General features: G+C 37.1%; 1 protein-coding gene across 1 annotated transcript in view; it reads right to left on the minus strand.

Moving 5' to 3' along the window:
• Positions 1–1,075: 1,075 nt before the first annotated feature.
• LOC144452618 (aldehyde dehydrogenase family 16 member A1-like) overlaps positions 1,076–19,082 on the minus strand; it is a 37,539-nt gene continuing 19,532 nt past the window's right edge. Inside the window, exons 6-12 of the mRNA XM_078143741.1 lie at positions 17,319–17,615; positions 16,421–16,663; positions 14,829–14,983; positions 12,449–12,616; positions 11,127–11,331; positions 8,216–8,401; positions 1,076–2,422 (exon numbers count right to left, since the gene is read on the minus strand). Of these exons, the coding sequence (XP_077999867.1) occupies positions 2,123–2,422; positions 8,216–8,401; positions 11,127–11,331; positions 12,449–12,616; positions 14,829–14,983; positions 16,421–16,663; positions 17,319–17,615 (1,554 nt within the window). The 3' untranslated portion in view covers positions 1,076–2,122. The remainder of the gene's footprint in view (positions 2,423–8,215; positions 8,402–11,126; positions 11,332–12,448; positions 12,617–14,828; positions 14,984–16,420; positions 16,664–17,318; positions 17,616–19,082) is intronic.

Raw genomic sequence — 19,082 nt, forward strand, 5'->3', positions numbered from 1 at the left:
GACAAATAGCGCCCTCAACTGAGGTGTTTATAATTCTATCGCCTGTAAGACAAATAGCGCCCTCAACTGAGAGGTTTATAATGCTCTCCTGCAAGACGAATAGCACCCTCAACTAAGATGGTCATAATCCTATTTTCTGTAAGAGAAATAGCCTCAACTAAGAGGTTTATAATTTTACCTCCTGCAAGATGAATAGTGCCATCATCTCAGATGTTCATGATTCTATCTCCTGTAAGAGAAATAGCGCCCTCACTAAGATATTCATAATTTTCTCCTTTAAGACAAATAGCGCCCTCACTAAGATATTCATAATTTTCTCCTTTAAGACAAATAGCGCCCTCACTAAGATATTCATGATTCTACCTCCTGTAAGACAAATAGTGCCCTCAACTGAGATGCTCATGATTTTGTCTCCTGTATATGAAGTGGCCTCAACTGAGATGTTCATAATTCTACCTCCTGTAACAAATAGCGCCCTCAACTGAGAGGTTTATAAATTGAACTGTAAGAAATAGCGCCCTCAACTGAGAGGTTTATAAATTGACCTCCTGTAAGACAAATAACACCCTCAACTGAGAGGTTTATAATTTTACCTCTGGTAAGACAAATAGCACCCTTAACTGAGTTTTAAAATTGTACCTCCTGTAAGACAAATAGCACCCTCAGTTAAAATGTTCTTTATTCTACCTTCTGTAAGACAAATAGCGCCCTCAAACCATATGTTCATAATTCTGTGTATGTAAACCATGCACTTTTTTTCACACTTTGTGATTGTTCAACATCTCCAGTAGTTTAGCTGTTTTTTGTTGTAACAAGTGTTTGTTAACATCAAGTCCAGAGAATGTCAGTGCTTAAGGCCCACTTCAGTTTATAATTAACTCCTCAGTGTTTAAAGCTGTTATTTAATAGAGCCATACAAAAAGATGGCGTACAACAAAAGAATGAACTCATGCAATTCATATGGTTCATATGGTTGATAAGATAACAATGTGATGACATGGGATTGAAACATAGGCCTTTATATCATGCTGAACATAGTGAATAAGCAAGAACAATTAGATCAATAGTAGTAGGTTTATTATCAACATTTATTACATGTGTGGTATATAATCATGTGACCATCACATGACTAGACTAGACCAATTACATACAGTATGCCAATATGACTGGAAGACACATTAGTCAGCCAATCACACACTTCAATGTATACTTTATATCAACCCTGCTACTTTATAAAACTGAAATTTGGATATATTCATGATAAAATAATGAAATACAAATAGATTTATTTAGTAAGAAATCAGTCAAGTAACTCTGATTATTGCTAGGGTCTTTTATGAGGCAGTATTCAAGGTTTCCATGCAAATTACTGATTCAACCCCATTTGACATCATGTCATCTATGAAACTTGTCAACAAAAATTTACTTCCATAAAAAAAGACAACTCGTTGCAACCTCACTTCTTTTACCTTGAGATACCTTTGTGCAATCTTTTCTGCTGCACATATCTATATATTCTTTTCTGCTGCACATATCTATATATTCTTTTCTGCTGCACATATCTATATATTCCCATTGGAAAAAATAAACTCTGAAAAGTGACAAGAAATATCCACACAAACCATTGATTTACAAAAAAATCAACATGAAAAATAATGAGTATTAGACTATAATGTAATGTCAGATTGTAACGCCAACGGCTTTGTAGCCTAAGTGATTATATACTCATCTCATTTTACAATTTTCCATTGATACATACATATCCCACCAAACTTTAGTACAATCTACCTCGTTGTTTTGACCAAAAATCTTAATTTTTCACCTAATTTTCAAATCTAAAAACTGCTAGCAATATCACCACCAAATTCCATTTTTGTGCTGTTTGGCAAAATTGGATATTGCATGTGATGGACGATGGATGACTGCACAGACAGACAGACAGACAGACAGATCCCAATGTAATAGCAATCTAATGACAAGTTGAACAAAAGATGTTGTTAGTCTGTTTTGATGACTATCTGGGAGTTTATTAGTCACTGGCACACTGATAGGTAGTAGAGTTATCTTCATGGTAACAAATAGGTCATCTCCATGGATACACATGACTACAGTCTCATTATCCCTAGTTAGCAAATGTCTCTCCCATAGGTATCCAGATGTTCTTATGTTGTATTGCATGGTATAGGAATTCTTCTCCTTGGCCTTGTTCTTTGGCCAGCCAATCACGTGCCTTGCCATAGTTCACCCAGGTGCGTTTTACATTCTCGGCAGATGTCCACTCCACAAATTTGGAGCCTTCAGGTGAGCCAAAGTACCACATAGACTGGACATCTTGATGTTCTGCTAGATACTTGGTGAGATGATCACGATCACCAGTCAGGATGTTTACCACACCACCTGGTAAATCTGATGTATCAAATACCTACAACAACAACAAAAACAACAACAACAGTTTTGTATAAGAAATGTAAACATGACATCATGTGTAGCAGCTGTGCAGCTGTCGCATAGTGGCTCAATGACTAGTACGCATGCAGGTCCTATATACTGTACTATGCAATAAAAAATACCACCAATGGCGTTGTAGCACAACTGTACAATTTTTAAAAATGTTTATCCATATGCTAGTCCATGCTAACAATAGGTGTTCATTTGTTCAATGAATATCCAGTTGCCTATCCAACCATGTCGCTATGTTTGCGATATACGCTATCATTTGGCTGTTGCTATGGGCGTGGTCATGTTGTTAGATATATTTGCATATATTTTTTAATACTCAACTATTTACAAAGACGAAGTGTGAACTGACCACAGTTAGCTACCTGAAGCATTGATATCAGAAATGTGTGAATTACATGCCAAACATGATGCTGTAGACTTTGACAAGCATTCTTTAACGTAGTCAAAAAATATAACAGCCTCATATACCTTTTGATAAAATGGTGACATTGTGTCCGACCATTAGTTTTCTGTTCAATCTTACTCTGAAAACACTTTAAGTTAGTAGTTTGACATTGTACATCGTGCGATGATGAAAACATGTGTTTTCCAAAATGGTGAGTAGTGACGTCACTAACTATCAAAAGGTTTTGGAGTCCTCAACAGTAAGGTATAGCAAGTCTCGTGTATTATGATATTTTGTTCAGATGCGATGCGTATGTCACTATGTGTATGTATACACAACTTCTGAAATTGTACTCGTCTATTGATATTTAGTTTGAAACAAGTTTAGCTTTTCTGAGAATACTAATCAATAACTGTGATTGAAAAAAATCAGTGCAAAGATTAAGTTTAGGGAAATTAAGAGATTTAGACGAGGGTTACAATATAGAACTGTGAACAAGTCTCATTCTAATTATACAAATATAAAGGCAATGATATTGTACTTTTGTACATATCAACTTATCCCTTGTGATGCCGCGTCGTATATATCCACAACGTAGCACTTCCGCATTCTAGGCCACGCCGTTGATATCAACAACAACAGAGTAATTTGCATATGCTGTCGATAAAGTGATGTTGTAATGGGTTTATCGCTGTCCCGCCCTTATGCCCATAATAAGTAATGATGTACACGATGTTATCTGATTAAATATTAAATTATTCAGGTGGGTCACGTGTTCGATTTCTTTCACTGTTTGCCTCCGAATGCAAATAGTGCCTACTTAGCAATGCCTAATATGGTGGCCGCTATGAATATGGATGTTGACCTTTGACATTATGCAAATATATTGAACGCAGGAAACCCGGAAGACAGAGAGTTTTTCTCTCAACACTTTCTAGACAGTGATAGCAATGATGATGAAAAATTGTACGACTTTGAGGAAGTAAATTTTGTCCAACTAGAACGTATCGAAAACCCTCCTGATGACTTCGACTTTTGGACTGACGTCATCAATGGCTGGTCCCGCAATCCTGCAGATGACAAACCACAGATGCAAATGCCTTGTGATTACTCCAAGGTTGGTTTACATGAAGACGTTACGGCAGAATCTACATCGTCTTTCATCTTATTTTTGTTAACAGATGAAGTGTTGGATATAATCGTCAGTGAGACATATTGTTATGCTGCTATCTGTAGACTTATATGTATGCAGTATTCAGGGGTGAACAAATCATTTTGTGAACTGGTGGTCCCCAGACCAGTGCCTTAAAAAATTCAGTGGTCCTGTTGAAAGAAGTAGTGGTCCCAGGTCCCGCTAATGTGAAACATTAAATCTTTCTTACCTATGAATCTGTATATTCAGACAACTTTTTAACATAGTTATTAACAGTAAGGTACTGGTGCGAAGGACCAGACAAGGTAAAATTTGTGTACTTGTTAGAACTGATCACTTGTTCTGGGACTTTACATGTATATATAAACAATTCAGTATAGTCATAGACGTTGGAGAGTAATGTATGATGTAGTAAATATCAAAGACTGGCGACAGTCGTTCATGCCTTTTGTGCTAAGTTTCATCTAAAACAAAGACGTTGACATTTCTAAATGGCATCATTGGATGACCTCGATGCCCAACATGGCCATTGTCATGCTCATAGTCATTGAAAATGACATACTCCCTGCTATGATTGGGTTTTAAGGAACTGGCAGTTTATGTTGTCATTTTCAAACCTGGTTAATGTTGTTTGGCCTCATATGGTTGTTTTTGATATCACTACTCTGTTCAAGCATGTCTGAGTTATGGCTTTGGACATGAAAACTGCGCCAACAAAATGTCGGATTGTATCACGACGAAAATGGATATGCACATGTATGTCATAGAACACTGTGCTAATACCAACTTTGAATGAGATCTGTTCAAGCATGTCTGAGTTATGGCTTTGGACGTGGAAAATTCGCAAACAAAATGGCTGCCAGGCAGCCATATTGGATCATATCACGACAACAATGATTATGCACATGTGTGTCATATAACACTGTCCTAATAGCAACTTTGAATGAGATCTGTTCACGTGAATGCCGTGACCATAACGGCCCGTGACCATAACGGCCTTTTACCAAAACGGCCCGTTTTGGAACACCCTGTGGTCAAAACGGCCCGTTTTCGGAACACCCCTAGTCAAAACCTGTAACATCCTGGAGTCAAAAACAGTCTGAAGCTGGTGTTCATTAGGGCAGGTAGCAGGTTGCCAGAGACGGTCTCCGCTTTACCGTTCTCCCGGTGTCACCCACATGTGCATCGTTGGAATTGGGCAACAACATCTTGAAAATAGTTCAGTGAATCACATTGGACCACTCCGTATTTGCTAAGCCATATGCGGCCCAAAATGAACCACTGTTTTCAATGCCTATGCTACACAACCGGTCGTACGACCAGATTTCGGTCGTGGATGTTTAGTATGATATAATACATAGGGCTATAGTAATAAATACCCGGATGTTCGTTTGACCTCGGACACTAAATTTATTCTATCTTCTCCACGATCGGTCGTATGTTGTTCGTGTATCTTAAAATGTCATTTTGAACTTAATTTGCCTTTGATCTAATTTATATTTTTGATTCTGTATACCTACATGATGAGATGACATGATGCTTCTAAAATGTTCAGTATACAGCAGCAAGGTGAGGAATTGTGTATTAGCCAGTTTAGAAAGTTTAGCTAGAAGTTTAGAAAGATAAATTAGAAGTGTCTAAATCTAAATCTAAACTTTATAAACTATCCACTGTATATACGATCTAAATATCGTTCTACATTTTATATTTAGACGATCTAAATATCGTTATCTAAACTTTATAAACTATCGACTATTTATACGATCTAAATATCGCTCTACATTTTATATTTAGACGATCTAAATATCGTTCTACATTTTATATTTAGACGATCTAAATATCGTTATCTAAACTTTATAAACTATCGACTATTTATACGATCTAAATATCGCTCTACATTTTATATTTAGACGATCTAAATATCGTTATCTAAACTTTATAAACTATCGACTATTTATACGATCTGAATATCGCTCTACATTTTATATTTAGACGATCTAAATATCGTTCTACATTTTATATTTAGACGATCTAAATATCGTTATCTAAACTTTATAAACTATCGACTATTTATACGATCTAAATATCGCTCTACATTTTATATTTAGACGATCTAAATATCGTTATCTAAACTTTATAAACTATCGACTATTTATACGATCTAAATATCGCTCTACATTTTATATTTAGATGATCTAAATATCGTTCTACATTTTATATTTAGACGATCTAAACATCGTTATCTAAACTTTATAAACTATCGACTATTTATACGATCTAAATATCGCTCTACATTTTACATTTAGACGATCTAAATATCGTTATCTAAACTTTATAAACTATCGACTATTTATACGATCTAAATATCGCTCTACATTTTACATTTAGACGATCTAAATATCGTTATCTAAACTTTATAAACTATCGACTATTTATACGATCTAAATATCGCTCTACATTTTATATTTAGACGATCTAAATATCGTTCTACATTTTATATTTAGACGATCTAAATATCGTTATCTAAACTTTATAAACTATCGACTATTTATACGATCTAAATATCGCTCTACATTTTATATTTAGATGATCTAAATATCGTTCTACATTTTATATTTAGACGATCTAAACATCGTTATCTAAACTTTATAAACTATCGACTATTTATACGATCTAAATATCGCTCTACATTTTACATTTAGACGATCTAAATATCGTTATCTAAACTTTATAAACTATCGACTATTTATACGATCTAAATATCAAACGCTATCATGTTTCTTATTATGATGTTATAGAGAAGATTACATGCTCGTGTAAATGATTATTCGGAAATAACGATCCCGTCGGGGGAACATCTACTGACTTATATGTACTGAGTATGTCTGAGCTCCCGGACTGAGAGACAACAGTAAATGAGTTCATGTTTTTATCAGCTGGCGGACCGTTTTGACAACAGGAGTTCAACAGAAAGGGGGAGACCGTCTCCAACAGTTAGCTCCCGGACTGAGAGACAACAACGACGACCGTGAGTTATGTGCTTGCCGTTTTGACAACGGGAGTCCAACGGAAAGGGGGAGACCGTCTCCAACAGTTAGCTCTGGACTGAGACACTGAACGATCGTGAGTTATGTGCTTGTCGTTTTGACAACGGGAGTTCAACGGAAAGGGGGAGACCGTCTACAACAGCTAGCTCTGGACTGAAAGACAATGACAACCGTGAGTTATGTGCTTGTTTGTTGTTCCAAAACGGGACTTTATGACCACAGGTCGTTTTGGTTAAGGACCGTTTTGACTACGGGCCGTTTTGACTACGTGATTTCCAAAACGGGCCGTTTTGACCACCGGGTGTTCCAAAAACGGGCCATTTTGACCACGTGCCGTTATGGTCACGGGCCGTTATGTCTGGCTACCGTTCACGCATGTCTGAGTTTATGCTTTGGACAGGGAAAATTCACAAACATAATGGCTGCTAGGCGGCCATATTGGATGAAACAAATTTACGTGCATATGTATGCCATTGTATGTTGCCCCTGTACCAAGTTTGAAAAAAATCGGTCCAGGCATCTACAAGAAACGGCTGCGGATGGACGGATGGATGCACAGACAGACAGAACACAATCCATAAGTCCCCATCCCAGACTTCGTCCGGAGGGGACTAATGAGTGGTAACTTAGTGTCAGCTATCTTTATGCTACAATACTTCTTGACAACAAATGGCTTGTGAATAGCACTCCTAGTGGCCAAACCATGAAATCTTTTATCTTTACTATAACTGGAATATGGCATACTGACTGAACTCAAATCAGGTATTAACATATAAATGATCTAATGATGTAATTTATTATATGCATAAAAAAATAGCGCCAATGGCAATCGGTCCAGGGGTTTTTGACTTTAAGTTGACTTTAAAACACACACACACACAAACACACACAAACAAACAAACACACACAGTTGGCCATGCCTGTAGCACTACTGAAACGTATAAGTTCAGTTGTGCTAAAAATATACAGAAACTCCCTACCATGCAATCAACAGTTCTAACAATGCCAGAATACAAATTGTGATGTCATAGATGGCATGCATCCACATTAACATTATACTAGAATAGTTTAATCCAAGATTTTGTTAAATGTTTTCACTTGTCTATTAAACAGGTTATAAGCTCAGCTTGTGCCACTACACTAATCACATTCATGCAATGGACTACTTACCTGGTAGAAGTCAAGTGCACACAATGGGTGTTTCTGACTAGGTACTATGACAACACAGTTGCCACGGATAACAGCTGGAGCAAACAAGGATACAAAGTTGAGGAGTGGGTTTTCATCAGGACAAGCAATTCCAATAACACCAACTGGTTCATGTACTCTTACTGTGGCGCCATACAGAGTAGTTTCCTGTGTTTAACATAAAATTGAAGACTATGACAGGGTCTACTCAATATTGTTGTCTCTTGTTTTGTCCTACTTTGAGAGGTTTGGTGAAAAAGAGATAGAAAATCACATCATGCTAAATTTGTTGAAATTTTTGTGCTGTAATTTATCAATGCAAAGAGCTAGCAATATACTTTATTCTGATTACATTTATGTATCAACACTGAAGGTGATCACAAATTTTATTGTATACATCTCAATATAATGCTAACTAATTGTCATTATAATGTTTCAGTCAGGGACAAACAAATAGTTCTAATCATTTCAACTTACTAATTCATAGTCTGACAAAAATGGCCACCATTTTGTCACAGGTCATGAAATATGTTGATGTGCATATCTGGACTATACTGTATCTGACATTTGTGCCAGGTTTCGCTGAAATTGGCACATGAACATCAGAATTATGAATGAGCACTATAATGATTTTTTGCTATTTGACCTTGAAGATAGAGGTCAAGGTCAAAGGTGAAGGTCTTATTGGATAGCTCATTATAATGGGTGAAGACACTTACATGAGGTCTCTCTATCAATTAAGTTTCCAGAGTTAGTGTGCAAATGTGATGTGAATATGTGGACTGCTGTTTCTGAAAACAAGAAACTTAGTGCCTCATCAAACTTGTGGTTTGTCCATGAACATTTCATGTCTTGGTAATATAACTTTAATTCAAATATTACCAGTATACACTGTACATAACAACCACTCAGCTTGTAACACAAACACTACAAACCCTCCAAAAATATGTTTACAGCCCGAGATTAGCTGGTTGTCCATTGTTGATCCTCACAATGGCAGGTCATCATCAGCTAGCCTGTTTACTGCACTGTTTACTGCACTGTTGAGATACATCATTAGCTGGTTGTACCTCCTAGCCCCATAGTCTGTTTACTGCACTGTTGAGATACATCATTAGCTGGTTGTACCTCCTAGCCCTATAGTCTGTTTACTGCACTGTTGAGATACATCGTTAGCTGGTTGTACCTCCTAGCCCTATAGCCTGTTTACTGCACTGTTGAGATACATCATTAGCTGGTTGTACCTCCTAGCCCCATAGTCTGTTTACTGCACTGTTGAGATACATCATTAGCTGGTTGTACCTCCTAGCCCTATAGTCTGTTTACTGCACTGTTGAGATACATCATTAGCTGGTTGTACCTCCTAGCCCTATAGTCTGTTTAGTGCACTGTTGAGATACATCATTAGCTGGTTGTACCTCCTAGCCCTATAGTCTGTTTAGTGCACTGTTGAGATACATCATTAGCTGGTTGTACCTCCTAGCCCCATAGTCTGTTTACTGTACTGTTGAGATACATCATTAGCTGGTTGTACCTCCTAGCCCTATAGTCTGTTTAGTGCACTGTTGAGATACATCATTAGCTGGTTGTACCTCCTAGCCCTATAGCCTGTTTACTGCACTGTTGAGATACATCATTAGCTGGTTGTACCTCCTAGCCCTATAGCCTGTTTACTGCACTGTTGAGATACATCATTAGCTGGTTGTACCTCCTAGCCCTATAGAATGTTTACTGCACTGTTGAGATACATTGTTAGCTGGTTGTACCTCCTAGCCCTATAGTCTGTTTACTGCACTGTTGAGATACATCATTAGCTGGTTGTACCTCCTAGCCCTATAGTCTGTTTACTGCACTGTTGAGATACATCATTAGCTGGTTGTACCTCCTAGCCCCATAGTCTGTTTACTGCACTGTTGAGATACATCATTAGCTGGTTGTACCTCCTAGCCCTATAGCCTGTTTACTGCACTGTTGAGATACATCATTAGCTGGTTGTACCTCCTAGCCCTATAGTCTGTTTACTGCACTGTTGAGATACATCATTAGCTGGTTGTACCTCCTAGCCCTATAGTCTGTTTACTGCACTGTTGAGATACATCATTAGCTGGTTGTACCTCCTAGCCCTATAGTCTGTTTACTGCACTGTTGAGATACATCATTAGCTGGTTGTACCTCCTAGCCCCATAGTCTGTTTACTGCACTGTTGAGATACATCATTAGCTGGTTGTACCTCCTAGCCCTATAGCCTGTTTACTGCACTGTTGAGATACATCATTAGCTGGTTGTACCTCCTAGCCCTATAGTCTGTTTACTGCACTGTTGAGATACATCATTAGCTGGTTGTACCTCCTAGCCCTATAGTCTGTTTACTGCACTGTTGAGATACATCATTAGCTGGTTGTACCTCCCTAGCCCTATAGCTTGTTTAGTGCACTGTTGAGATACATCATTAGCTGGTTGTACCTCCTAGCCCTATAGTCTGTTTACTGCACTGTTGAGATACATCATTAGCTGGTCATACCTCCCTATCCCTATATCCTGTTTACTGCACTGTTGAGATACATCATTAGCTGGTTGTACCTCCTAGCCCTATAGCCTGTTTACTGCACTGTTGAGATACATCATTAGCTGGTTGTACCTCCTAGCCCTATAGACTGTTTACTGCACTGTTCAGATACATCGTTAGCTGGTTGTACATCCTAGCCCTATAGTCTGTTTAATGCACTTGTTGAGATACACCGTTAGTTGGTTGTACCTCCTAGCCTAAACAAATTAAGCTAGGAGGTACAACCATCAATGATGTATTTCAACAGTGCAGTAAACAGACTAGTCACCGACTGATCTGAAAGTGTAATCATCCATACTGGGGCAGTATTAAATATAGAATTCTAACCTGCACTGAACCACCAAATTTATCAGCATATGCACCCCAATAGAATAATCTTTGGACAGCTGTGTCTACTTCCTTGATGGCATCCTTCTCACTACATCCATTCATTTTACTCAGCTCTGTTGCAAATTCATTTCTTCGCTGTTCTAAATTCTCTGCCATGTAGTACACAATCTGTGCTCTGTTATGAGCAGCTCTCTTCCCCCAGCTAAAAAGTAAAGAACAGGAGAGAGATTACAGTGACTGATAGCTGTCACAGCTATGGAACAGCAGACAGATTGCAGTGAGTGATAGCTGTCACAGCCATTGAACAGCAGACAGATTGCAGTGAATGATAGCTGTCACAGCCATGGAACAGCAGACAGATTGCAGTGAATGATAGCTGTCACAGCCATGGAACAGCAGACAGATTGCAGTGAATGATAGCTGTCACAGCCATGGAACAGCAGACAGATTGCAGTGAGTGATAGCTGTCACAGCCATGTTTACACTCTAGTCATTGACTGCTTACTTTGTACAGCTATAACATTGTTTACACTCATCATTGACTATTTATTTACTTTGTACTGCTTACATTGTTTACACTTGTCATTGACTACATACTTTGCACTAAAATTGTTTACACTCTAGTCAATGACTATTTATTTACTTTGCACTGCTTACATTGTTTACACTTGTCATTGACTACATACTTTGCACTAAAATTGTTTACACTCTAGTCAATGACTATTTACTTACTTTGCACTAAAATTGTTTACACTATAGTCAATGACTATTTACTTACTTTACACTGCTAACATTGTTTACACTCTAGTCAATGACTATTTACTTACTTTACACTGCTAACATTGTTTACACTCTAGTCAATGACTATTTACTTACTTTACACTGCTAACATTGTTTACACTCTAGTCAATGACTATGTACTTACTTTACACTGCTAACATTGTTTACACTCTAGTCAATGACTATGTACTTACTTTACACTGCTAACATTGTTTACACTCTAGTCAATGACTATTTACTTACTTTACACTTCTATTATTGTTTACAGATTTATTTATTTATTTATTTATTTATTGAGAGACACCACAGACTGGAATGATGATTAAAGTTAGTATACTTTTACACTTGATATAAATGATTACGGTAAAACATACAAATGCTTTAGATAAATGTTACAAGTTGTATACGGTACTTGGTATGACACTGGTCCACATATAATTGGCAACCTGATGTAAACTTGGTTGTGATTGGTCTATTTTCATCAAGTAATTATCAAATGCCAATCAGTAAAGTTTTAAGAAAAAATGACCACTAATTACCCAGGTGCAGCTTTATGTGCAGCTTCTACAGCATTCCTGACATCTTTTCTATTACTATCTGGTACTTGGGCTAAAACTAAACCATCTGGTGTACTGACTGGTCGGGAATACTGGCCGTCTGGTCTCTTCTGAGCTCCACCATAGTACACCTTGTAGGTTCTGTCAATACTAGGAGAGAAATCACAAACAAATAATCACAATCAAGAGAGTGCCACTGGTAATGTGGTATAACAGAAATGACAAAAAGGGTCAAGTAAGGGTATCACACTTAGACAATATTTAACCAGGGCAATATACTGCTAAACATATCACACTTAGACAATATTGAACACATATTGCCTGGCCATGAGGGCTATAGCACCCGTTTATTACACCCGAGGGACTGTGAATTACCAGAATCACATGCTATTTCCCGAGGCCAAAGGCCGAGGGAAATAGCATGTGATTCTGGTAACTCACAGTCACGAGGGGGTAATGAACGGGTGCTATAGCCCGAATATAGGCCAGGCAATATGTGTTTTATAATATACCTCATGCTGTGAACTCGCGTTGGCATACGACATCATCAGAAGCTGTCATCTTGACCTGCTGTGAACGCACGGTGGTCACGTGACCATGTAAAAGTTGATGGAACTATTTCCCTAGGGAAATAGTCATTCTATTTTCCTATCACGTGACCGATTCTAGCGAATCATGGCACAGCATTATCACTAGGTATATTATAATCTCCAATATTCAACCAGGGCAATATACTGCTAAACGTATCACACTTAGACAATATTTAAACAATAATGTACGCCATCCCAGCCCATAATGGACTCAAGCAAACTTTGAACGACATAATGGGCGAGGCGACAGCCTCGCCCATTATGGAGTGCAAAGTTTGCTTGAGTCCATTATGGACTGGGAGGGCGTACATTATTGTTATTATTTTATAGTTTTGCCAATTCCAGTGAATGTGTAGACTGAGAAACGCAAAACAACGTATAATATACACAACGCTGAACATCGTCTGCCCGGAAGCTGAATACTAATCATAGCGACACACGTACGTACACATATACACTTCAATGAACTGCTGTGAACACAAATTTGTTTCATGAATGCGTTGTATTTTTAAATAGTGACAATGACAATCATAAGTAACAACATACATTTCGAAAAAATACCTAGTCATATGAAGAAACTTAACAAATAAGCTTGCATTGTTATGCTCGTTGCGGGGCCGCGATTCCCAATAATGGAGTACATTATCAGTAATAATGTACAGCGATGACGTCACAAAAATATAATAAACAATAATGTACGCCCTCCCTGCCCATAATGGACGAAAGCAAACTTTGAACGACATAATGGGCGAGACGACAGCCTAGCCCATTATGGAGTGCAGTTTGCTTGAGTACATTATTATTATTATTTTATAGTTTTGCCAATTCCAGTGAATTTGTATACCGAGAAACGCAAAATAATGCCCAATAACGGAGTACATTATCAGTAATAATGTAAAGCGATGACATCTCAAAATTCACTGGAATTGGTAATGCTGTAATATATTCTCCAATATTCAACCAGGGCAATATACTGCTAAACGTATCACACTTAGACAATATTCTCCAATATTCAACCAGGGCAATATACTGCTAAACGTATCACACTTAGACAATATTCTCCAATATTCAACCAGGGCAATATACTGCTAAACGTATCACACTTAGACAATATTCTCCAATATTCAACCAGGGCAATATACTGCTAAACGTATCACACTTAGACAATATTCTCCAATATTCAACCAGGGCAATATACTGCTAAACGTATCACACTTAGACAATATTCTCCAACATTCAACCAGGGCAATATACTGCTAAACGTATCACACTTAGACAATATTCTCCAATATTCAACCAGGGCAATATACTGCTAAACGTATCACACTTAGACAATATTCTCCAATATTCAACCAGGGCAATATACTGCTAAACGTATCACACTTAGACAATATTCTCCAATATTCAACCAGGGCAATATACTGCTAAACGTATCACACTTAGACAATATTCTCCAATATTCAACCAGGGCAATATACTGCTGAAAGTCTACTAAGTTGTGATGGAAAGTCTTACCAGCAGTGATAAATGGTGATGGAAAGTCTTATCTTGGTTGCTATGCAGCATTGATAAGAGGTGATAGAAAGTCTTATCTTGGTTGCTATGAAACATTGATAAATGGTGAGGGAAAGTCTAACCTTGGTTGCTATGCAGCATTGATAAATGGTGAGGGAAAGTCTTACCTTGGTTGCTATGCAGCATTGATAAGTGGTGATAGAAAGTCTTATCTTGGTTGCTATGCAGCATTGATGGGTGGAATTTTAAAGGCTTACCTTGGCATAGTAAGGCCATCAACTTGAACCACTTTTTTCTCTACTGTAGCATTGCTAGGTGGTGGTGGCAGGGCTGAACCAAACGTCTTAAAATTGATGTCAACATTCAGTTTAGTTTTGTCCATCCATATAGGTACAACATATTCATACAAACCCTGTAAGTATGGAAAGTTAGTAGAGAAGAAGAGTTAGGATGTTGTTTGATATGAAAGGATTAGGATTGTTATGGATTACATGGTGTTTGATATGAAAGGATTAGGATTGTTATGGATTGCATGGTGTTTGATATGAAAGGATTAGGATTGTTATGGATTACATGGTGTTTGATATGAAAGGATTAGGATTGTTATGGATTACATGGTGTTTGATATGAAAGGATTAGGATTGTTATGGATTACATGGTGTTTGATATGAAAGGATTAGGATTGTTATGGATTGCATGGTGTTTGATATGAAAGGATTAGGATTGTTATGGATTACATGGTGTTTGATATGAAAGGATTAGGATTGTTATGGATTACATGGTGTTTGATATGAAAGGATTAGGATTGTTATGGATTACATGGTGTTTGATATGAAAGGATTAGGATTGTTATGGATTGCATGGTGTTTGATATGAAAGGATTAGGATTGTTATGGATTACATGGTGTTTGATATGAAAGGATTAGGATTGTTATGGATTACATGGTGTTTGATATGAAAGGATTAGGATTGTTATGGATTGCATGGTGTTTGATATGAAAGGATTAGGATTGTTATGGATTACATGGTGTTTGATATGAAAGAATTAGGGTTGTTATGGATTACATGGTGTTTGATATGAAAGGATTAGGATTGTTATTTACTACATGGTGTTTGATATGAAAGGATTAGGGTTGTTATGGATTACATGGTGTTTGATATGAAAGGATTAGGATTGTTATTTACTACATGGTGTTTGATATGAAAGGATTAGGATTGTTATTTACTACATGGTGTTTGATATGAAAGGATTAGGATTGTTATTTACTACATGGTGTTTGATATGAAAGGATTAGGATTGTTATTTACTACATGGTGTTTGATATGAAAGGATTAGGATTGTTATTTACTACATGGTGTTTGATATGAAAGGATTTGGGTTGTTATGGACTTACATTGAGTTACATACTTTTTTTAGAGGTTTGTAATTAATTTAGTTACACACATCTTAGTGGTTTGTAATTAACTCACACTTCTTAGTGGTTTGTAATTAACTCACACTTCTTAGTGGTTTGTAATTAACTCACACTTCTTAGTGGTTTGTAATTAATTAACACATCTTATTGAGATACACAGACTTGGTTGTTGCTGTCTTTTCAGAAGTAAGAAAATATAGTAGAGATGTCTATATGGTCACTTAAAACACACAAAAGTTGTGTTCATTAATTCATCTAGGTAGTCCTGAGAACTTTGCCATTGTTAAAATTTTGTTGATCCACTACATCCACTTGATTAAACTGTCTCCCTCTCAATCAACCATCAACTTTGGTCAAACACCATTGATTTAGACAGGTTTTACTGTAGTAATTTCCCCTCTTCACCCTATTTCAACATTACAAGTTGTACTCACCTCTTTGCCACCATCTCTACCATATCCACTTTGTCTATAGCCCCCAAATCCACTGGCAGCATCAAATAGATTATGTGAGTTAACCCAAACAGTTCCAGCTTTCAGACTAAATGATACCTCCAGTCCTAAACTCACATTCTCTGTCCATACACTAGCACCTAAACCATAGATTGTATTGTTGCCAATGGCAACTGCTTCCTTGGCCGTACGGAATGGGAGCACTGTCAGCACTGGACCAAATATCTGATGATAACATAAAGAGTATATATATATATATATATATATATATATATATATATATATATATATATATATAACATAATATAACATATAGGGGTTGTCAGTGACTGAGTGGTTAAACCACTTGCCTCTTACCACTGCAGTCGGGGTTCAAACCCATAGTATTCAAAGATATGTTACAAAGAAGTCAGGACAACTGTTGACGTTGTAGATAGTTACTATGGTTACACTTAGTCAAGTATACCATACACAGGCAAACTGACATGCATGAGCAAAAAAATATGGAATTCATACCCTGGTTGTTCAAGACAATATGTGTCTAGGTCACTTTTTATGCTGTTTTTGAAATATGAGTCAAAATGTTCAAAATTTCCATTATTTTCCCTTATTTTTCTTTGATATTACTGGTGCTGGTATAATTATGTTTTTCTTCAATATTTTTCTTCATTCAGCCAGAAAATATTCATGACCTAAGAGTTTTGTCACTATGAGTCCCTAGACGAGTAGTGACAGAGCCAGCCCCCTTAGGTCACTCGTATTTTCCTTGGCTGAACAGAGAAAAATATTGAGGAATGACATGTAACTATATGCATGGTATCTATAGGTAGACCGTAGTGAAATTGGACACCAGACACACTCCATTATATAATTGTCTTACCTCTTCCATGACAACAGTAGACGATGTTTGTACATTGGTTATCAGGGTTGGTGGATAGTAACATCCTTTATCAGGAATACAGTCATAAGCCTGGTACACCTCAGCACCTTCCTGTTTGGCACCCTCAACGTATTCATCAATTGTTTTTCTTTGCGACTCATCAACAATGGCACCCATGTCGATGGCCTTATCCAGTGAATGCCCTAGTCGGAAATGTGTCATTCTTTCTTTTAGCTTTGCTACCATTGTTGTTGCTATGGTTTCCTGTACCAGAAGTCTGGATCCAGCACTGCATACCTAAATATGCAAAGACATCACTAACTGACAGGATCTTATTTGAACTAATTACTATGGTAACACTTACAGTGTTAGATTTGACTTACTACACTAATCACCATGGTAACACCAAAACACGGAATCTCAGATTTGACATGTTATATACTAATCACCATGGTAACACTGACAGACTGAAGTCTTATATTTTACATTAAACTAATTACCAAACACAATTGAATACAACATGTGTGTGGGTATGTGTATGTGTAGCCATGTCAGATGCACAAATATTTCTGCCAGTGTGTGTCCACAACACGAACAGACATTGAGAGAAAACATCACTTTATTCTGATTTAAAAGTTCCTTTTCACTTTAAAATTAATGTTGAGCAGGTATGAGAAAATATAGGAAAAAAACCTTGAAAATGTGATTTTTGCAACTGCGCGCAAAGCTAAGAAGTGGCCATTTTTGTAGGCCTCATGTATTCCACAATTCCGAGAGACTAGGACTCCCGATCTCAACATATGACACCTTGTTTGAAAGGTTTTTGAAGTTTACAATGGGTCATAGCATCATCCTATTGATTCTCTGCTGTTATCTGCTGTTAGGAGACAATTTAAAACTTTCAAGTCGATTTTGGACCAGAAATGCCAGGAATTTCAGATAAACAATATTTCCGAGTTGAAATTTAATGTCTCTTTGATAGAATTATGTATTTGTTACTGATTTTGATCAAGTGAGTCCTCTCTGTTTATGAGTTTAGTTTTCCAAGCGAACCATCTTTGCGGAAGTACGTGCATGGGCGTCAAGCCAGGCCAAGGTGCAGTGATCAAAATGATGTGACAACACTACTCGATTTGAATGGCCTGAAAGTGGTTTAAAGTAATGAATATATTCCTTTTGGTGATGAAAATGAGCAGCAATATGATTTTTGTTCTTTATTACTATGACAGGAAAAAATACCCCCAATGGCGTTGTAGCACAACTGTACAGTACAGTTTTCAAAAATGTTTATCCATATGCTAGTCCATGCTAACAATAGGTGTCCATTTGCTGAATCCAGTTGCCTATCCAACCATGTTACTATCTTTGCGATATACGCGATCATTTGGCTGTTGCTATGGGCATTGTCATATTACTAGACATATTTGCATACATTTCTGAATGTTTTTGTTCACCTGTGTATGAATTCCTGATACTATCTTTGCAATATACATGACCATTTGGCTGTTGCTATGGGTGTGGTCTTGCTGCTAGGCAAATTTACATACATTTTTTTGAATATTTATTCAATTGTCTATTAATCCTCGTTATCTTCGCAATATATGTGATCATTTGGCTGTTGCTATGGGCGTGGTTTTGTTGCTAGGTACATTTGCATAATTTTTTTTGAATGTTTATTAATTTGTCTTCCAATTCCTGTTTTGTTATCTTTGCAATATACATGATTATTTGGCTGTTGCTATGGGCGTGGTCTTGTTGCTAGGC

Source organism: Glandiceps talaboti, chromosome 23 (genome assembly GCF_964340395.1).
Source record: "Glandiceps talaboti chromosome 23, keGlaTala1.1, whole genome shotgun sequence".
Classification (NCBI taxonomy): Eukaryota; Metazoa; Hemichordata; class Enteropneusta; family Spengelidae; genus Glandiceps; species Glandiceps talaboti.